General features: G+C 45.0%; 1 protein-coding gene across 2 annotated transcripts in view; it reads left to right on the top strand.

Moving 5' to 3' along the window:
* The window catches only part of elp2 (elongator acetyltransferase complex subunit 2), a 205,489-nt gene that overhangs the window by 129,829 nt on the left and 53,155 nt on the right, over positions 1 to 22,505 (top strand). For both annotated transcript variants that reach the window (XM_072509008.1, XM_072509009.1), the window contains 2 exons: positions 3,917 to 4,018; positions 7,175 to 7,232. In XM_072509008.1, coding sequence (XP_072365109.1) covers positions 3,917 to 4,018; positions 7,175 to 7,232 — 160 coding nt within the window. The remainder of the gene's footprint in view (positions 1 to 3,916; positions 4,019 to 7,174; positions 7,233 to 22,505) is intronic.

Below are 22,505 nucleotides of genomic sequence, written 5' to 3'. Positions count from 1 at the left end.
CTATGCCCAGATTGAGAAGGAGGGTTTGGCTGTCGTATTCGGGGTCAAGAAATTCCTTCAATATGTCTATGGGCAGTGTTTCACCATTCTCACGGACCACAAGCCCCTCCGAGGGCTCTTCATGGAGGATCGGGCGATTCCCCTCTTTGCTTCTGCTCACATCTAGCGATGGGCATTGCTGCTCGCAGCGTCTGACTATGTTGGAGCACCACTCCGGGACCAAGATTCCCCACGCCGACGCGTTAAACTGTCTGCCCCGGCTGGCCAGGCCCACCTACACCAGCGACGGCTGGCGAGGTCATTGCTGCCCTTCATTGTATGGACTTGCTATACTTTTTGCTGTACTTTGCTCTGAACACATAGAAAAACATGCTTGAACAGAACCCAGCTTTTCCTAAGAAGTTAAAAACACTAAATTGTAACATCCATTTTCCGTGTTTACCCAATGGAAGTTAGCAGCCTCCGTTTATCCCTGGGAGTCCCTGGTTGGCAATCAGTAGCTAGTGGTGTCCCTCAGGGATCAGTGTTGGGCCCACAACTATTCACAATTTACATAGATGATTTGGAGTTGGGGACCAAGGGCAATGTGTCCAAGTTTGCAGACGACACTAAGATAAGTGGTAAAGCAAAAAGTGCAGAGGATACTGGAAGTCTGCAGAGGGATTTGGACAGGCTGAGTGAATGGGCTAGGGTCTGGCAGATGGAATACAATGTTGACAAATGTGAGGTTATCCATTTTGGTAAGAATAACGGCAAAAGGGATTATTATTTAAATGATAAAATATTAAAACATGCTGCTGTGCAGAGAGACCTGGGTGTGCTCGTGCATGAGTCGCAGAAAGTTGGTTTTCAGGTGCAACAGGTGATTAAGAAGGCAAATGGAATTTTGTCCTTCATTGCTAGAGGGATGGAGTTTAAGACTAGGGAGGTTATGCTGCAATTGTATAAGGTGTTAGTGAGGCCACACCTGGAGTATTGTGTTCAGTTTTGGCCTCCTTACTTGAGAAAGGACGTACTGGCACTGGAGGGTGTGCAGAGGAGATTCACTAGGTTAATCCCAGAGCTGAAGGGGTTGGATTACGAGGAGAGGTTGAGTAGACTGGGACTGTACTCGTTGGAATTTAGAAGGATGAGGGGGGATCTTATAGAAACATATAAAATTATGAAGGGAATCGATAGGATAGATGCGGGCAGGTTGTTTCCACTGGCGGGTGAAAGCAGAACTAGGGGGCATAGCCTCAAAATAAGGGGAAGTAGATTTAGGACTGAGTTTAGGAGGAACTTCTTCACCCAAAGGGTTGTGAATCTATGGAATTCCTTGCCCAGTGAAGCAGTAGAGGCTCCTTCATTAAATGTTTTTAAGATAAAGATAGATAGTTTTTTGAAGAATAAAGAGATTAAGGGTTATGGTGTTCGGGCCGGAAAGTGGAGCTGAGTCCACAAAAGATCAGCCATGATCTCATTGAATGGCGGAGCAGGCTCGAGGGGCCAGATGGCCTACTCCTGCTCCTAGTTCTTATGTTCTTATGTCCCGCGCTCTGTGTTACCCAAGGAACGGCACTCGCCCCCGCTTACCCCAGAAACACCCATGCGCCACACTCTTGAGTCAACTTTGATATTCCAGATCTGGCTTCTTTACTTTAGCTCATCCCCGTCTGGCCAGAGAGGTGGCCCGTCACCAGACAGACCTATCTAAATTGTGGTGTATAAACATATTCACCTGTTCATTCATGGTTGCGAGTGCCTCCCCTGTTTCGATCCTGGAGTTCCTGCTGAGTACTCCAATTATTGTGGGGATTTTTCAAACAGAGATGTGTGTAATATCAAAGTTTACTTGAGCACATGCAGGGGAGAATTCCTCTCAAAGAATCAATGGTAACAGGAGCCATATTTATTCTCGCCCCGAGTGGGGCCATATTATTCTGGCTAAACCAATTAATCTTAGTCCAATAAGCGTAACCTGATAATGGCCACATCGGGATTTCAAACATATTACCTACACTACTTCAGTCTCATGCCAAATCCCTCTAAACTACATCCAGTCTCACGCCAAATCCCACTAAAACCCTATCCAATGTGTTCCACCTTCACAGTGCCAGTGGCAAAACAAATTTGCCTACCTCCATGGATGACAAGGGATTAAAGCATGATTCCACCTCAACAAACTTGGGAGTGACTCTAGATAGAACTCTGCCCTTCTGAAGAAAACAGCAGCAAATGTCAAAACTAGAAACAATCTATTAACCAAACTGCTGTCATAACACACCAAAGCTCAGTACTTGGCCTGTCATTACTCTGTAGCAGAGTACTGCGCACCTGTCTGGCAAAAGTCATGACACACACATCTTGTTGACACTCCGTTGACTCTAATAATGCGCATGATAATTGGAATCCTCCGCACAAAGCCCCTCCCTTGGCTTCCTGTTACCGCCGACATTACCCGCTCACTAATCCGCCAACTGCCAGAAACCCACAAGCTGGTTGCACCTCACTTACCACTCCATGCTGACCTGTTCAGCGCACCTTCCATCTCGATTCCTCATATTGAGCACCCTTCCTGAGCAAGATCTACGAACAGACAACCTTTGGATTAAGGAATGGAAAACACACAAAATCACAAATAAGTTCCTTGCTGCAACCCTCATCTGTTGAATTGCAGGCTCTGAATTCCCATGGCAAGAGTGGTCCTTGCTACACAGGCTCAGAACAGGCCAAGGCACCTGTGCAGCCAACCTCCACCGCCTCAGCACAAGCCCCTTATGCACTTGAGGAGAGACACAAATGATGCTGCACATTACCAAGGAATGTCCTCTCTACAGACTAAGTGGTGGACTAATCACCTTAAAATCAGCAAAGGAGGAGACTATCACTTGGCTTTGAGGACTTGCAGTCACTAAATAAATAAATAAAATAAAATGAATAATACATTCTAAGACAGATTCGTTTTCGCTGTGCTAATGTACAATGGTAATAATATGTTAAACCAGTGGAAGTTAATTGTGCAAAGTCTAAAAAGAAATGCCATCAAAGGTAAACAACAGTTTGAATTAAATCTATGAATACAGTGGGCGCGATTCTCCCCCCCCCCACCCCCCCAACGCCGGGTGGGAGAATCGCCGGGGCGCCGCGCGAATCGTACCACGCCGCTCCGACCCCTGCACCCGATTCTCCCACCCCCCGGAAACCAGCGGCGTGCGATTCACGGCGGGTCGCTCGGAGAATCGCCGTGAGCGGCGTTTTCCGGGGCCGCTACGACACGACAGGTTCCCGCCCGCGCCGCCCTCCCCTGGTCGCTGCCGGCAGGAACTCTGCGGGAACACTGGGGGGGGTGTGGCCTGTGGGGCGGGGAGGGGGGCTCCTTCACCGGGGGTGGGGGTGGGGGCTCCGATGGGGTCTGGCCCGTGATCGGGGCCCACCAATTGGCGGGCCGGCCTCCCCCCCCCCCCCCGGGCCAACCTCCTTCCATGGGCGGCCCCAGAATACCGGCGCCTTGTTGGTGAGGGGCCGGCGCACGTAAGAAGTTCCCCCCGCATGCACAGGATGGCGTGGCTCAACTGCGCATGCGCAGGTTTGGGCTGCCCCAACTGCGCATGCGCAGGGTGGCGCGGCGAAGGATGCTGGAGTGGTGGGAACCTCTCCAGCGTCGTGAAGGGGGCCAGAATAGGTCGTGCCCGGGCCCTGTTCGCGCCATCTGAAACGCAACGGCGTTCACGGCGGCATGGGCACTTAGTTCCGGGAGCGGAAAATCCCGCCCATTGTGTTTTAACTTTGAGAATACAGCACAGTTCAATTTATTTGGGAGGTTAAATTAAACATAATATACCATTATAATCAAATACACCTAAACCAACTGAGGTTTTAAGGAAAGGCTAAATGTTGATGCCTAATTGGGTTATCTGACTTTCTCTGCATTCAGGAGATATAGCTGCCAATGCTCGTAAGATGGACCAAAGTGCAATGCCGCTCAGTGCTGCTGACCAGTACCCTCAGACCTACTTCCAGCCAATCAACCTTACAGGTATGTGATTCTAAAAGACTCCAGATTATCCCAGGAATTCGTGGGGACTTCTAAATTTGCTAATATAGTTGGAGTTAGGATATTTCGCAACCATGTTGTCAAAATGTGGAAGTTTGTCCAGTCGTTCGGTGGAAGCGGGATTCTCTGGTCCTGCCAGCAGCGCACCCCCATCCGCAGGTTTCCCGGTGTCATGGAATGGCTTCAGTGGGAATTCCCATTGATAGTGGCGGGAGCAGATTATCTCGCCACCAGCGAACAGCTGGCTGCTTTCCACTGCTGAGAACCACGTGTCTGGCAGGCCAGAGAATCCTGCCCACTGTCTATAAACATTCATTTTTCAACATAGAACAGCACTAGATTTTTATGAAATATAATTTTCTTTGATGTTCAAAGTGGCTTATCCCAGAACTGTTCATAATACCAATTAAAAACTTCTGTCCTATTCCCAACCAGTTATATAAGAAGCTTTTTTGTGATGGTTGTAATGTAAACTTTTGCTGGCAGTCTTTATTACATCTCCAGAACTGTAGTACAAAATCTTTAATTATGTTTATTTGCTTGATCTGTCTCTCTCTCTCTCTGAGAAATCAACTCCCAAAACTGTCAAAATTATTGTACCTGAAGTATATTGATCGTTATGTTGTACCTGAATGAAAAATCTGGATTTCTTTTCATGTGAGTGCAACAACTTATTTTCCACAAAATAAAACAACAGAGATGTTATCAGACAAAAAAGAACATTGAGATATAATGATCATAGCTACGGGGTTTAAAAAAGGACTTGGAGCTAGAGAGGCAGAACCTTTTAGGGAGGGAATTCCAGAATGTGGATCTAGATGGCTGAAGGCAAAGGACTACTTGGTGAGGTGAAAGTGGAAATGTCAAAATGCCAGAGTCAGAGGAACAGAGCATTGGGGAGAGGGTTTTGGGCTGAATGAGATTACAGAGATAGGGATAGACAAGGCCATGAAACAATTTGGCCACCAAGATCAGAATTTCAAATTTGTGTAGCTGGAAAAGGCTTGAATGGAGCTCAGTGTATGAGAGGATATGGGCAGCAATTTGTGACAAGTTCAGATTTATGGAGTGTGGAGAATAAAATCCCAGTCAGGGGGGCATTCTTTGTAATGGTTAGGTGACAACGTGCAGAAGTTGACATATAGCGGTGAATAAAGTGACCTGTAGATGATGAAGAGAAGGGGGCTAAGGACAGATGCTTGGCAGATTCCAGAGGTAACTATGCCGAGGAAAGAGAAGTCTCTACTGGATGATCAGAGAAGAGTTGATGGAACTGGTTTTGAAAGTGAGGGGGACAGTATCTGAGAAAAGCGAACCATTTACAATGCAAGTTAGCCAGAAAGAGATGGTGAGTGGTCATGAATTTAGTGTAAATAGGTTCAAGTGGTTAGGTGCTCTCATGCATTCAAGGTGGAGGTGAGGGAATTGTTGAGCAGTTTGTCAGTTACAGAAATATTGTAGCAAATGAAGGATTAAAGACTAGATGGTTGACATTTAGAAAGTGCCACTGTAAGTTAAGATTTTTTTTTGTCCGGATGAATAGAGAAGAAATCAAACAAGGTTAGAAAGGAGTAGGATGTTGTGCATTGTGAAATATCAAATGAAACAGTCAGATAAGACCTCATGTGGGAGAAAGGGCAAGTGAGATGGTTAGGTTTGAAGGCTGACTAGTTGTGAGTATGGGTAGGAATTGATAGAAGGAAGAGGTTCAGGGAGGACTTGAGGACAACAAATTTAGAGAAGAGAGGGCTAAGGAATCTGGGAGGAAGGTTCAAATGACAAAAGGTTAAGAATATTAGTCGATGAGAATGTTAAAGGGGATGGTGGGGGGGAATCTAATGAGGTGCTTGAAGGAAAGAAAGAGGAATAGGGAGAGAAATCAAAATATGATTTAAGTCATGATGGCCACAGTGCCACCACAGTAGTTTGAGTGAGCCAAGTTTGAGTCAAAACAAGGATGTGGATTCAGCCATCCAAGATGCACTGCAGGAACTGACGAAGGCTCCTTCGACAGCAGCATCCAAACCAGCAACCTCTTCCTTTGAGAAGAACAAGGACAGCAGATGCATGGAAAAACCACCACCTGCAAGCTCTCCTCCAAGCCACACACCACCCTCACTTGGAAATATATCATCATCCGTTCACTTTCGCTGGGTCAAAATCCTGGAACTCCATCCCGAACAACACTGTGGGTGTACCTACATCACACGACCTTCAGGGGTTTAAGAGGTGGCTCACTACCACCCCAAGAACAATTAGGGATGTCCAATAAAACTGCTGGCCTAGCCAGCGACATTCACATCCTGTGAAATAATTATTTAAAAATACTATTACAGATGGCAAAGGTTTTGTTTTCAACTGAATGGGTATTCTAGAGGGACATGAAAAGAGGGATTGTGATTGTTGATCTTCTGGCAGTATCCAAGGTGACTCAGATAGCAATGATTTGAATGAGAAAGAGGCTGGCGACGTAAGCTTCCGCTGGTGTGCTGGTTCCAACTGGGGGATGGTGGGTGGAATCTAATGAGGTGTTTCAATGAGCACTTCAGAAAATGCTGAGAGAAGTGCAAAATGTATCTGTGAGTTCTTCCATGGGCTTTAAGTCTGGAGCACTAGCAGAAGGATAATGATGGGTTGGAGTAAGTCTTGGGAGGGAATATACCCAAGTGTAGAGAAATTTGACTGGGTGTCAAGAAGTGGAGGAAACACAAGAGAAGAACCAAAAGGTGGCTCAGTGAAAAAAGTAGGAGATCGACTAAACACACCTGGGACTGTCGAAGCAGAAAAATCCATGCCTGTGTGTGGATGTGGAGGGAATTCTGATTTTTCATGAGTTGGTTTGTTATGCACCATGGGGTTTAATGCATGACATAAAGACTTTAAGACAGTATTCTAATTCGTTTGCATATGTCTCCTTTTGTTGATACTGCCAATTCGCAATGTTCTAATTTAAGATTTATCCACCATTGATTCAATTGATAAAAGAATGCCCTGTGCACACTTCCAGATCTGCAAAATTTTTATTGGAAAAATAATGCGGAAAAAAGATAAATATGTAGCCCCCGTAACATAATTTGGACCCCATCATGTAAAATGGTCGATTTCATTTGATGCATTGTTTTCCATTTATTTCTGCAGAGCCTCCCTCGGAAGATCATCTTTTGCAGAATACACTCTGGGCTGAAGCTCAGAAGCTGTAAGTTGTTTTAACCCCTATTCCTTAAAAATCTGGTATTTCTCCAATAGGTTGCTCAATTAAATCCACAAAGTCCAAAATCATCTCTAGTCCAGTTGTGATCCTGGTTCTGCTTCCATCTGTTGCTTTGTACACATTAGTTCATTGCAAAATGTTTCATCTCCCATACTTATGATCAGCACACCAAGGGTTGGACTTAATGAAGGCGACGTCTCTGGCTAGAGAGCTGCGAGAGTCCCGCGTCAACCCTTTCAGGGAAGACCCCTAGAATGATGTGCCATAGGCTAGCAGGACGCTCCCCCCCCCCCCCCCCCCCCCCCCACACACACACACAGAAGCAAAGACCCTGGGGATCGAGGCCTGCCAGCCAAGAGCTGCCAACTATTCGGAGGCTGGCAGTTTCTCTGTGCTCGGCAGTTCCACTGGAGAGGCAGTGGCTGCTACTAGTATGACACCAATCTGAGGCCTCAGATTGAGGAGGGGCTCAGGCATAGGTGAGTGCGTGATGGTGGGAGGGTATGCACAGGCTGGGGTTCGTGGGGATGAGGCAGATTGGCAGGAGAGCAAGGCGTGGCTTTCAGTAGGCTCCTTCTCAATGTCAACGATGGATGCCAATGCCCTCTGGCACAGCGAGGTTGTGACAATTATGAATTGAATGTGCTGTCCATCTCTGACAAAGTGGACATCAGTGACCTGTAAAATGCAGTAGGCGTGCAGCCATTTGCAAGACAGCTGACCCTTGGAAGGGGCTAGAAGCAAAGAATTCAAGGCCCCAGCGACTTTGATATCAACTGGCATAATGTGGCAGGCAGTGCTGTAAGGTGGATGGCCTTCGGCGATGAGGGAACAGATGTGAGTGACCATCTGCCTTGGGAGACACATTCTCCTGTGGCACCGGTTCTCCATCATCTCCAAGTAGTTCCATCTTTGCCAATAGATCCTGTGATGTGGGTATGACTCCATTTTCTTGCTGCCCTTCATTCCTCGCCCCGACAGTCCTGATGTTTGGGGTTAAGAACTTCTTGTGAAGAGTATTGTTCCTCAGTGATTTAAAATGTGAACTAGTCCACATTAGCAGGAAGAATAAGAAAGCAGTATATTAACTAAATGGGAAGATTGCAAAACTCTGAGCTGCAGAGGAATCTGGGTGTCATGACATATGAATCACAAAGAATTAGTATGCAGGTACAGCAAATTATTAGGAAAGTAAATAGAATGTTGTTTATTGCAAGGAGAGTGGAATATCGAAGTAGAAATGTTTTGCTACAGCTGTTTTGCTACAGCTGTATGAAGTATTGGTGAGACCACATCTCAAGTACTCTACAGTTTTGGTCTCTTTATTTAGGAAAGGACGTAATTGTTTTAGAAGCAGTTCAAAGACTTATTCCTGGGATGAAGGATTTATTCTGTGAGGAAAAGTTACCAGTTTGGGCCTGTACTCATTAGAAGAATGATAGGTGATATGAGTGAAACATACAAGATCCTGAGGGGGTTGACAGGGTGGAACCAAAAGGATGTTTCTTCTTGTGGGAGACTAGGGGAGAACACAATTTGAAAATAAGAGGTCTCCCATTTAAAACAAATTAGGAGATTTTTTTTGGGGGGGGGGGAGAGTCACAATCTGTGGAGCTCTCTTTCCCAGAGAGCAATGGAGGCAAGTTATTGAATATTTTTAAGGCTGAGTTAAATAGGTTTTGATTGACAAGGAAGTCAAACGGTATGGGGGGCGGGGGGGGGGGGGGGGGGGGGGGGGGGCGGTTTAGAAGGGAAATTGGAGTTGAGGAAATTGGAACCTAGTCCTGTTTCTAGATCACATGTATGTATGTTAAATGCAGAAATTAAGATTACTATTTTGATTTTATTTTTGCAAAGGTGATCTTGAAAACTATCTTGTAACAAACATTCATCCAAAGTCAATGCTGCTGTCATAATTCAGAGCTTGCATCAGCTTAAATTTGCATCACCAAAGCATGATGCTCTTCTGCACAGTTGTTATTGGAGAACATCTGAAATGTTAACGTCATTGCACTGTAGACATGTTGTTCACTAAAACGTAAGTGTAGTGCAATAGGAGTGCATGAAAGTTGTGTGCAATGTTCACTTGAACTCTAATATTAAAAAAGTAGTTTGCTCTAAGAGAGCATTTGAGTAATTGTGTGCGAAGACCTGTTGGTGGTGTTGAAGTAAATTGAGTTAATGCGCTAAGAGTATTGTACAGGAAGAACATTGGAACAACATTATCTGAATCATCTCAAGTAATATCCTTTCAGTGGTCTATTAAAACCAATATGCTAAACATATCAAATGGAAACATGGCTAACAAATTGTAGAATCTAGAACATTGTTTAACGTGATCTTGTTTTCGGATTATAGTTTGTCTTTTTATTCTAAAGATTTATTCCATTTTACATTTCAAATGGTCAAATTTTAGTGCTCTTATTTGGTTTTTATTCATTTAAAATAAGGTAGATAATTATGTTCGAGGTGGTGTAATGTTTAAGTTTGTTTATATTATGAGAGTATAATTTTTATTTATATTTTAGTAAGCAATTAAACATATGAACTTTCACAACAGCCCAACAGTAATTTCTATAATCAATTTGTTTTAAATTTCAATTCTACGGATCATTTAAATTTAACCTCACTTATCAAACTGTCAGTTACCTTTTATATGTAATAAATATTACATAATTTATTAGCCTGCTGACTGCTGGAAGGTCTCAGTAATTGACTGCTCCTGAACAGGCCAGTTTGATTTTGCTTCTTAGCTCACGCAAAGAGACTGCTCTCATTCCCATTTCCTACCCTCTTATTGTCACCACCTCCCCCAGCCCCACAAAGGAGCTTGAGTGCAAAGCTGTTTTTCAGTATTCAACTGGGAATAAATTAAAAATACAGGCAGTGTAACTTAGAGAAACAGAACTGAATGCTTGGGGAAGCAGAGGCACCACCTAGTGCTGCAAGGACTGAAAAGTAAAACTAATTGCCCAGATTTTGCTGCCAGTGGTTGTAAAGATGCACTTTCACAGACTTCATTAATGAACACAAAATGTATTTATAGATTAGAATTGTACAGTAGCCTCATGGCTGTAGCTTTCTCCCAAAATGTCTCTTTGCCTAAGAGCCCACAGCACTCAGCAGCAGACTTGCATCAGTGGAAAGTTGCTTGGGGTTAGCGCAACACTACACCAAAAGGTCACACTGATGCAGAACATGTTGGAAGAGCTAGAGAGCACCCCTTTCCCCTCACCATCATTGACAATGGTTCTGGACTCCAGGCTACAGAAGCAAAAGGGGCTGCAGCAGACAAGCACACAGCCTCCAGACATCAAACAGTAAACAGCAACAGTACAATGGCAAACACATGGCTTCTGAACAGTAAACATAAACAGTACAAAAAAGGCACCAACAATTTGCTCGGATTCCAAAACAGTGAACCATGGAATCCCTACAGTGCAGAAGGAGGCCATTCGGCCCATTGAGTCTGCAGCGACCCTCTGAAAGGGCACCCTACATAGGCCCACTCCCCAGTCTTACCTCTGTAACTCTACCTAACCTACACATCCCTGGACTCTAAGGGGCAATTTTATCATGGCCAATCCACCGAAGTGGCACATCTTTGAACTGTTAGAGGAAACTGGAGCACCTGAAGGAAATCAACACAGACAGGGCGAGAATGGACAAATTCCACACAGTCACCCAAGGCAGGAATTGAACCTGGGCCCCTGGTGCTGTGAGGCAACAGCGCTAACCACTGTGCCACCGTGCCGTCCCCTGAAACAATAAGCAGTCACCAGTATAATAAATCCACCAGCAATCTACAAACGCATTTCTTCAAGACTTTCAAGTTGCTCAGTGGTATCGGACCACCACCCTCTTGTACTAGAGACACCTGACTCCACCCAGTCCTTGGTCCAGGCCACAGAAGTAAAAGAGGCGGTAGCAAGCAAACACTTGGCTTCCAAACATTGAACTGTGAGCAATACAACAAAGGCACCGGCAAGCTGCAAGAGTAGTTCCTCATAGCTCCAGCCAGCGGGGCTGGTTTAGCACAGGGCTAAAGAGCTGGCTTTTAAAGCAGACCAAGGCAGGCCAGCAGCACGGTTCAATTCCCGTAACAGCCTCCCCGAACAGGCGCCGGAATGTGGCGACTAGCGGCTTTTCAAAGTAACTTCATTTGAAGCCTACTTGTGACAATAAGCGATTTTCATTTCATTTCATTTCATTCCCTTGCCCTTTGTCAGACAGGCAGTAGCTTCCTCACTCCGGCCGCAGAAGCAAATAAACACACAGCTTCAAAGTAGCTGCAGCAGCATTCGGACCAATCTGCTTCTCTCTTCCAGCTTCTCTGGCAGCTCCCAGCAGCAGACTCTCAAAGGCAGGAGCACTCATTATCTGAAAGCCACACTAACATGGAACACAGTAAAGGAGTGAGAGAGCACCCCTTCCCCTTCTACAGACTGGCAGTGGGTCTGCTTACAGATTCCCTGGACCTGATTCCATGCCATAGAAGCAGAAGAGGCAGCAGCAAACAAAAACTAGGCGTTCAGGCATTTAAAAAAAAAAGTATTTTATTCCAAACATGTAAAAAAAACAGCAACATATACAAATACACACTCCACAAACACTAGTCCAATTTGAACAATTTTTCCCTTTTAACCCCTCCCTCCCTCCTCCCCACCCCCGTGACGAACAGTTCCTCAAACATTGTCATGAACAATCCCCAATGTGTCTTGAAGCCCTCCGCTGACCCCCTGAACTCACATTTAATCTTTGATACTGGAGAAAATCGTACACGTTCCCCAGCCCACATTTGCCTCTTCTGCAAATCACAGTAAATCTGTGCCCTCTCGTTCCTTTTTCTTTTAAATGTAATTTATTCCAAACATATTCAAAGGTACAAAAACATAAATAAATCAAGGAGCATTCTCCTCACCTCACAGTTCACAGTTTGTGCAAGTTCCCCCCCCCCCCCACCCGCTCGTCCCCCACCCCATGGAAGAACCCACTCATCCTCGTCTGAGTCATATGCACCCTATGCACCACCTTAAACTGAATCAAACTCATCCTCGCACATGAGGTGGTTGAACTCATCCTATGTATCGCCTCACTCCAAACTCCCCATCCCCCCCTCAGCTCCTCTTCCCATTTTCCTTAATCCTCACCACCTGCGCTTCCCCCTGTTCCCCCAGCCACCCACATACATCCCCAATCTTACTCTCCCCTTCCACATCTGGGAGCAGCAACCACTCCGATGAGGTATACTCCAGCAGCTTGGGAAACCCTCTCCATTCCTTCCGTGTAAAGGGGCGGGGTGGGGGGGCAGTTGCCCCCTTACAAACTTATTGCCCCTTAGCAAGCAATCACAACAACAAAATCACCCCACCGGAGAAAAAGCCCCCCACCCTCCCGCCCCCACACTACCCACTTCTTCTGATCTGTTTTGTTCCAGCTCCTCCATCTCCCATCAACGCTCAGTTATCCCCCAGTTTATAGTCTCTAATTAAGTTGTTGGCCCCCTCTGGGGTTTCACTGTGGTTGGACATCACCTTTCCATCTCCTGTATCTGTGACCCCTGTGCCCCTAGGCACTTCTCTACTCTCTCCATCGATCCTTTCAAGGGTGCTACTGTTCCTCGATGGCCTTCGACCGGCCTTCCTTCATCTCCTACGTTGCTGCTGGAATTCCCTTCTGATGAACACCATCAACTGCTCTATCTGGGGTTTTCCAACTTGCGACAACCCTTCCCCCTCCGCAATCTTCACAATTGCTACTGCGCCATAGGTCTCCTCCAGCTCCTTGGCCAGGTCTTTAATCTTCTTCTGTCGGGTCTGATAACCAGCAGACGTGCCACACCCGGGGGGACCTTCTCCTCCACACCTTCAGTTACACTTTCCTGTTGAGAATCCCCTGCTTTCGGATAAAAAAAGCTCAAATCAATGCCTTTGAGCCCGAGGTGCCTTGTGTGCGACTCACTCCATGGCCACCATCAGAAGTCCTGGCCTTAGGAATTTTACAGCTGCAGGCAGGAGCACACAGAAAACACAACCTTCAGCCACTTGAGAGCTGTAAATGGCCATATAACTAACAATTCCTTATTAGCAATGGTCTTCAGCTGTGCAGCCAGAGGCGACTCACAGTCAAACGAAGTAGCCACTGTCAAAACCACTGTCCTGGAAGTGTTTGGTGGGACAGACGGGCAGCAGCTGCAGTTGCCCATGTTTTGGGTGTACATAATATTGGAGGATGGCCTTTAGGATCTGTGGACGCTGAGCCCCTCAGCCTCCAGCCCAGGGTAGACCACCGACCAACGGCACCCAACCCCTCAACCAGGCCCGTTCCCCTCCTGGGGGCTCCTCCTCCCTCCCCCCCTCGAGCACAGGGCAGTAGCTCCAGTGCCTGAACATGAGAATGGCTACTCATCTCCTCCAGGCCCCTCAGCTGCCATTGCGTTAGTTTCCCGTTTGTAAATAGGAGTGCTAAACGGTGCCTGCGTGACTTCTCATTGGGAAGCTGGTTAGTTCCCAGGAGTCCGATAGATTGGACTTCCATCTCGCTTATGAGTTGGAGATTGCCCTTAATTGGTCTCAATTGATGTCTTGCCACATCCAGGTGATATCAGGAACAACCGGAATGGGCCAGTAAGATCGCAAACCGATTCGCATCCGACGCAGATCCCCTAGGCTTCTCCCGTTATTTAACCGGCGCCAACCGATCCGTGATGGCACAATATGGCTGTTAAATAATAATAATCTTTATTATTGTCACAAGTAGGCTTACATTAACTGCAATGAAGTTACTGTGAAAATCTAATCGCCACATTCCGGCGCCTGTTCGGGTTCACAGAGGGAGAATTCAGAATGTCCAATTCACCTAACAGCACGTCTTTCGGGACTTGTGGGAGGAAACCGGAGCACCCGGAGGAAACCCACGCAGACACAGGGAGAACGTGCCCACTCCACACAGACAGTGGCCCAAATGGGAATCGAACACGGGACCCTGGCGCTGTGAAGCAACAGTGCTAACCACTGTGCTTAATCGCACCCAGAGTCTATCTTGCCTGTTTTTAGATTAAACAGAGAGAGAATATCAGAATCACGGGTGCTAGCGTGTTGTATACTTGTAACATCTTAGTTGATCAATTACTCAGCGATTTTGACTTGATTCTGCACTGCTTTATCAAATGTCCTCGATTGTGACAATAAAAACACTCAGTCTTCTTAAATCGACTGATTCAGGATTGCGGTTATTACCTCCACGTCGATAACGTACCACGTTACGAATTACTGACTGATTGCCTATTCTGTGCCGTTCACGGCTGTTTCAGTGGTTTTGGCACCACGGCTGACTGCAGGCTCCAGCCCTACTTCGTGAACAAGGCCATGTTGTGCATTCTGCAGCTCTTGTGCACCTTTGCAAGCGCTTTCCATGGCCAGCACTATCTACATTGCTCATTTAAAATGTATGTCTACCTCTGCAAACAATCTACGTTGATTTGACACGCCACAGACAAACCTATCCCAAAACATGTAATTTAGGCTAATTCCCAAATCACAATACTCCGATAATTGCTTCTGTTTAGCAATGTAAATTGTGATCGATTTGCCTGGGGCGCTCACCCTCAAACTAAATTTGAATCTCTGGAGTATGACTGATGGTTGAGGTTGCAATTGAGCCGTCGCTAAATCCATGAGGTTACTAAATGATTGGGAATCGGGCAGGCTTGGGGCTTTAAGACTGTGAACAACATTATAGGTCTGAGTTCCGACACTTAAGAAAATTGCTTTGCCTTTCGCCTCCTCCCCAATTTTGTTTGTTTGGAAATAATACCCATGCCGCTTGATGTCCAGCCCTCCATGGAGAAGTTAAGTGGGTCTTTTCGTCCAAAGAGAGGCATCTGGTAAGTACTTACTTTTTAGACTTTGATTAAAACAAGACACTCACAGGTGTTGGCCAGAGGCAGTTTCAAGATAATTAATTCCCGTTGCCAAATGTAAAGGTGCACTTTCACAGACCTCATTAATTTTTTAAAATATAAATTTAGAGTACCCAATTCATTTTTTCCAATTAAGGGCCAATTTTAGCACGGTCAATCCACCTACCCTGCACATCTTTGGGTTGTGGGGGTGAAACCCACGCAAACAAGGGGAGAAGGTGCAAACTCCACACGGACAGTGATCTAGGGCTGGGACCGAACCTGAGACCTCGGTGCCGTGAGGCAGCAGTGCTAACCACTGTGCCATCGTGCTGCCCTTGTTATGGGCCAGGGTTTAGAGAACCCCAAAGTGTATCATGGAGTTAACCTGACCCACGACTTTTAATAGATTGTGGTATGGGGAGCACAAGCCCCACTCTACAGGAGTGGTGCAGCAGAAATTTAAAAGTAATTTTTAAAGCAAAACAATGTTTAATCTATGAACTCAATTGACCTTTTTAAAACATACAGTGAACATCTTAGCAACCATCAATTCAAATACACCTCCCAAAGAATACAACACTCGAAGTAATCCTTAAACTCCTTTTAACATCCATAAGACAAAAATCCTTTTTACAGAAGCACATCAGGGGCGAAATTCTCCCCAAACGGCACGATGTCTGCCGACTGGCGCCCAAAACGGTGCCAATCAGACGGGCATCGCGCCGCCCCAAAGGTGCGGAATGCTCCGCATCTTTGGGGCCAAGCCCCAACATTGAGGGGCTAGGCTGACGCCGGAGGGATTTCCGCCCCGCCAGCTGGCGGAAACGGCCTTTGTTGCCCCGCCAGCTGGCGCGGAAATGACATATCGGGGCGGCACATGCGCGGGAGTGTCAGCGGCCGCTGACAGTTTCCCGCGCATGCGCAGTGGAGGGAGTCTCTTCCGCCTCCGCCATGGTGGAGACCGTGGCGGAGGCGGAAGGGAAAGAGTGCCCCCACGGCACAGGCTTGCCCGCGGATCGGTGGACCCCGATCGCGGGCCAGGCCACCGTGGGGCTACCCCCCGTGGCCAGGTCACCCCGCGCCAACCCCCCCCGGGACCCCGGAGCCCGCCCACGCCGCCTTGTTTCGCCGTTCAAAAGGTGGTCTAATCCACGCCGGCGGGACAGGCAATTTATCGGCGGGACTTCGGCCCATCTGGGCCGGAGAATCCAGCGGGGGTTGCCCGCCAACTGGCGCGGCCCGATTCCCGCCCCCGCCGAATATCCGGTACCGGAGACTTCGGCAACCGGCGGGGGCGGGATTCACGGCAACCCCCGGCGATACTCCAACCCGGCGGGGGGTCGGAGAATGACGCCCCAGGTTTACATTCTCTACTGAAAGCAGTCCTCACTCTGAATTCACCAAATGATCTAGAGATAGTCTTTAGATGGCAGAGAGGTCAAAATTACACCTCCTTTGGCTGGCTTCAGCTCCAACACTAAAAACGAAACCAAAAAAACACAGACACACCCAAGCTTTTCCTCAAAGCGAAACTAAAAAGCAGAGAGCTCAGCTCCACCCACACTCTGACATCACTGCAGCCACTTGAGCAGACAAACATTTCTTAAAGTGACATTCCCTTGACACCCTCAGACCTTATTAATGAACACAAAAGGTAGAACTGTACAGCAAGCTCATGGCTGTAGCTAGTTCTCAAAATGTCTGTTTGTCGAAGAGTCTCTCTCCATAAGGTGATTCCACATGTTTGAGACCTGATTGGTCACACATGCCATGTGACCCTTACTCTGCTGTGTTGGCCTTAAAGAGACAATCACCACAGTGGTGAAGCGATGGCACTCACTGCTGACCTTGATGAAAAAGTGCTGACAAAGATTTAACTATCTCAAGTGTGAATTTCCCAATTTGGGTGTTAATTTGAATATGGCACCAAGTGAACAGGATGTCCAGAGATCCAAGAGTTATTTCATTCAGCACAATAAGCAGCCACGCATATTTAAGTGTTCGCATAGACAACACAGCAGGAAGTAAAATGTACTGAATTTTTTAGCTTGAGTTAAAAATTTTACATTGAGAAATAAGTGATTGTGATATACGTACATTTTAGGCAAGAAACTGAACCATGATAACCTTTCCAAAAATATTTTAATAATAGAATTTTCTGTCATGAAGATATTTGATAAACTAAAATATAAAATTAGCTTTTCAGGACATTGAAGATGTTCTGCAATAATGATAAACTTTGTACCTCATGCAACAATATGCAACTTTTTCAAGGGTTTAACAGCAAGATCAAGAGTGTAAAAGGCCTGTTTCCATCAGTTCAATATTTTCTACTTGCCTACAGTCTGGGATTGATTCAACAGCGCATCTATAAGGTTGTATCGAGTCGCTCACAGCAGCTTCCAGATTGCCATTTTTAATTGTGCATTCACAGACTCTAAAAGTAGCTGTCAGTTTCTGAGGAGTAATCACAGGAAACACTGACAGTCTCATTGTCATTACGATGGCAAAATCCAGGCCAATAAGTATGCACTCTGGCAATTAAATGTAATAGCCAGACATGGCATGGTGGCACCGTGGTTAGCACTGCTTCCTCACAAGTGCAGGGACCTGTGTTCGATACGGAATTTGAGTGACTGTCTCGATGGAGTTTGCACTTTCTCCTGATGTCTGCATCGGTTTCCTCCACCAGTGGAAAAATTTGCAGATTAGGTAGATTGGCCATGCTATATTGCCTCTGAGGGGGGGGGGGTACAGAAATAAGGCAGGAGATTGGGCCTGGGTAGTTAGGGTTGTCTTTCGAAGGGTCGGTGCAGTCTCGATGGACTGAATGGCCTCCTGCACTGTAGGGATTCTATGGATTAAAGCCAGGGGTGGAAAAAAACACGACTTAGGAAGTAAGTGCGACAGAGCGGCACAGTAGCACAGTGGTTAGCACTGTTGCCTCAGCCCCAGGGACCCGGGTTCAGAAAATTCTGTTCTCCCTCAGTGTACCTGAACAGGGGCCGTAGTGTGACGACTAGCGGATTTTCACAGTAACTTCATTGCAGTGTTAATGTAAGCCTGCTTGTGACACTAATAAAATGATTGTTATAGAATGAAAATGTGCACTTGATGCAAGATTTTTATTGATTAATGTAAAGATGTAGGTTTGCTTCAAAACATTTGCCTGCTCGATTTTTAAAAAAGATTGTCAAAAGAACAACACAGTGTTGCCAACACTCAAATCCTTTGATTTTTTTGGGTAGTGTTTTGATTAATTGCTTGTGAGTCAGCTGGGAAATTTAAAATCTAACAGTAAATGTTCTAATTACACTCTCCAGGCTCTCAGTCTTGCCTGCCAAGAGTGCCTGTCAGAAAATTTTGTGAAATTATTCTGTGATTTTCCGCCCAACAAAACATTGAACATCTCTGCCCGGGGTAATTGCCTATATTGTGATCGGTAATAACGATTTCATTGTGATGCAGTATAGTCAACTTAACTAACAGTTATTTTCAGGTAAAAATATTTAGTTAGCATTTGTCTTCTGCCTGTCTGCTTCAGGGATTTTTTACTGCTTTAGAGATGGGGCAATTTTATTTTTTAAAAAGGAAGGTTATAGTTATGTTAGGGCTTAACTTCAAAGACTTTTTTTTGACAATTTAGTAACAAAGGTATCAAGAATGATAGGCCAGTCTTTATATTTTATAGTTTAAGTCAAAAAGGAGCTTTGCCAAATCCTTTCAGTGCAGAAGGAGGCATTCGACCCATTAAGTCTGCATCAGTCCTTGGAAACATTACCCTATTGAAGCCCCCATCTCCACCCTATCCCCATAACCCTAACTAACCTTTTGGACATTAAGGGCAATTTAGCATGGCCAATTCACATGCATACCTTTGGACTGTGAGAGGAAACCGAAGCACCTGGAGGAAACCCACGCAGACACGGGGCTGGAATTGAACCCGCGTCCCTGGGGCTGTGAGGCAGCAGTGCTAACCGCTGTGTCGCCGCACCAGAGAATTTTTCCTCAGTGTCCCCAAAAGAGTTATCTTAGACACCTAAATGCATTTGTGGGATCAGGCATATTTTTGACTGTTCTGAGTGATTAGGAGTACACCTTTTCTTTGAAAATATTTCTATTGGCATTTTTACACTTAATATCCAAACTGTGCAGAACAATACAGGAACAGCAATAATCTTTTAAAATATAAATTTAAAGTACCCAATTCATTTTTTTTTCAATTAAGGGGCAATTTAGCATGGTTAATATACCTACCCTGCACATCTTTGGGTCGTGGGCTGCCCATAGAAACAAAAATAATAACCAACACAAGCTGTCACCATATCTGTGACAGTGGTCCCAGTTCTATCTTTTCCCTATGTTATTTATATGATTTGGAGTACACCCAAGTATAGGAATTGAGGGCAGCATGATAGCACAGTGGTTAGCACGGCACTGAGGACCCAGATTCGATCCTGGCCCCAGATCACTGTCCGTGTGGAGTCTGCACATTCTCCCCGTGTTTGCGTGGGTCTCACCCCCACCACCCAAAAGATGTGCAGACTAGGTGGAGTGGTGACGCTAAATTGTCCCTTAATTGGAAAAAAAAAAGTAATTGGCTACTCTAAAGTTTAAAAAAGTATAGGAATTGTGTCCATGCTAATGTGTACCTGATTATATTTCAAGTTACTTATTTGAAAGTTTTTCCACCGGATGGTTTTTAATATTTTATTGCTGTCTGCTGTATCATTACGATGAAATGCAATCACTATTCCTTCAGCATTTTCTCCCCTTTATTCTTGATTGAGTGGCCTGGATTTTGCTGCACTAATAACAGCGCAGCTATCGATATTCACTATTACTATAAATCAGTGATTATTGCACTTTTTCATCCGTGGACCATGCAAGTGGGACAAAAGACCCTGTAGATCACCTGCTTTCGCTTTCCAATGCAAAAAAATCAACAGAATGAATGGACATGCTTTTGATGAGACACTGATATGATATCTAAATGCAAACTAGAGAGCTTCCTCTCCATGTTCAACCCCTCAAAGTGTGGAAAAAACTGATCTCCCAGATATATGCCATAGCAGTCTCCAGTAAATCTTATAGATTTACATGCGGAGCCAGTCTGGTTGTACGATGTCATGAAACTGATGGGGATGAGGATTCTGGCCAGTTCTCTTATGTGGTCTCGACCATGTCATCGCACTTCCCCATACCCCCAAACCTCCTACCCCCAAAACTTCCCGATCTTAACAACCCCTGAAGGTTCATTCACATTTTTTGGGACCAACCAAAAAGATATGCCATAGCCCTCCGAGATTTACCTTAATTCTCTTTTGTATTCCAGCTGTTCCTTGAGGTACCAATTACATGGGGATCCTTTCATTCTCTTTTGGCTAAGTAAATATTAATTGCTATGATGGCATTTGGAAAACTGGCTTGTTACTGCAAATAGTTTCAACTTGGTAGCAACATAACGTATATTAAGTGCAAGTTCAGTAGCTTTATGTGAAAGTTCAGCTTAAATAAGTGGCCTGACAATGTTGGGTTTCATATTCTATGCAAAAAAATTATAAATGTAACAAATTTTCAAGCAATCCATTGGGCGCTCTTTTGCTTTTGCATATTGTTTAGCAAAGCTCTATGCCATTTAAATACATCTGTGCAGTCAATGTTTCCTGACATCAGTGGTACCGCATTAACAATATTGACATTAAAAAAAAATTTGCATTGATTTTACATTTAAGGGATTGGATTTTGTTTATTGTCATGTGTACCAAGGTACAGTGAAAAATATTTTTCTGCGAGCAGCTCAACAGATCATTAAATGCATGAAAAAAAAAGGAAATAGAAGAAAATACATAATAGGGCAACACAAGGTACACAATGTAACTACATTTATCACATCCACTTGCTGCCCCCAAAACACTTAATTTGTATGTGCTACTTTTTAAGTGTATTTACTGTTATATGATTCTGTACTGCAGCTGGAAGCTTTATTCGATTTCTTTGAGTTCAGTCTTCAGTACTTGAAACCTATAGGAAGCCTTGTACAAAATATATACATTTATTTACAGTCATAAAATAAGCCACAATAAGAGAAGTAAAGAAAATAAAATATAAAGCTTATACTTATTGCATAATCAGTTGAAGAGATATGTACAAGGTTTTGAAGTGATCAATCTCAAATAGCTTTTGTTGACATGTGAGTGACCCAGTCTCATTCCAAGACTGTTCCAGCATCTATACTTCAACTGCAAGAATATGTGCACCAAAAGCATCCTTATTGGTCCTTGTGCAGTGGGAGGTCACAATTCTGTTATTTGACTTGTACCTACTTATTTGTTCTGTTCCACTATCTGAGGTACCACACACAGTATCAGGCCTCTTTAAAGATATCTGAAATATATATTAAACAGAAATAATAGGAATGAGTTAATGCTTCCCCAAGGCAATTCCAAAGGCAATCATGACTGGAAATTCTTTCAATCTTCATCTGCCTAATTAAGCTATATTATTTAGATAGAAAACCTTACTCTAAAATGGAAGCCGACAAAAGCCTTAGCTTGCACAGCCTGAATCTGTAGTATAGTTAAAAATTCACTGCAAGTGTCTGCCATTATAAAGTTACTGGAGTAAATCTTGAAAAATAAGTTAACATGAAATAGTTAAATAGATAGCCTAGGTTACACATTCTTGCTGAAACTACTGGACTGAATTCAATTGACTGGTTAAGCGGTGGCTACTCCATTTATATTATTTTTTTAAAGTGTCAATGTATTTGGGGAGGGAGTAAAGCAGTTTTTATTTATATTGTGTCTTTTCCCAAAGCACTTCACTGGTTGGTCATTTCTATGACAACGGACTATGCGTATCAGGCCTGCCCCACCACGGAATATGGCACAAAGTGCCCGGCTGCATAATTAATTTGGTCACCCTGGCAGTTCACCCCCCCAACCCCCCAGCACTGCTGCCACCTCTGGCATGAGCCTCTTCTGCCCCCTTGAAAGCTGCACTCATCAAAGCTTCCCTGGGATGTCTGCTCGCCAGGTACAATACATGCCTTCAGAGACCAGTCTAGTTCCACGCTGATTTGCCGCCATGCCACCATGGGTGCATTTTGTGATGGTGGAGGGGGTTGCTTTTGACATGGGGGCCTGATAATGACATTTATTATAATGATGTGCCTGATATTGAACAGGAAAGAGGACGATCATGTCATGTGTTTATGCTGATGTAAAGTGGGACTTTGCAGTTCTCACGATATTTTCCACTCCTGATGGTGAACCTGCCCAACATGTGTGGGAGAGGAAAATCCCGGTCTGATAATAGTTTCGTTTTGTATTACTGTCGAACCTAATTCTTTC

Source organism: Scyliorhinus torazame, chromosome 6 (genome assembly GCF_047496885.1).
Source record: "Scyliorhinus torazame isolate Kashiwa2021f chromosome 6, sScyTor2.1, whole genome shotgun sequence".
Lineage (NCBI taxonomy): Eukaryota > Metazoa > Chordata > Chondrichthyes > Carcharhiniformes > Scyliorhinidae > Scyliorhinus > Scyliorhinus torazame.
Note: the sequence above shows the minus strand (reverse complement) of the source record. Positions and strands in the feature narration are given on the sequence as shown.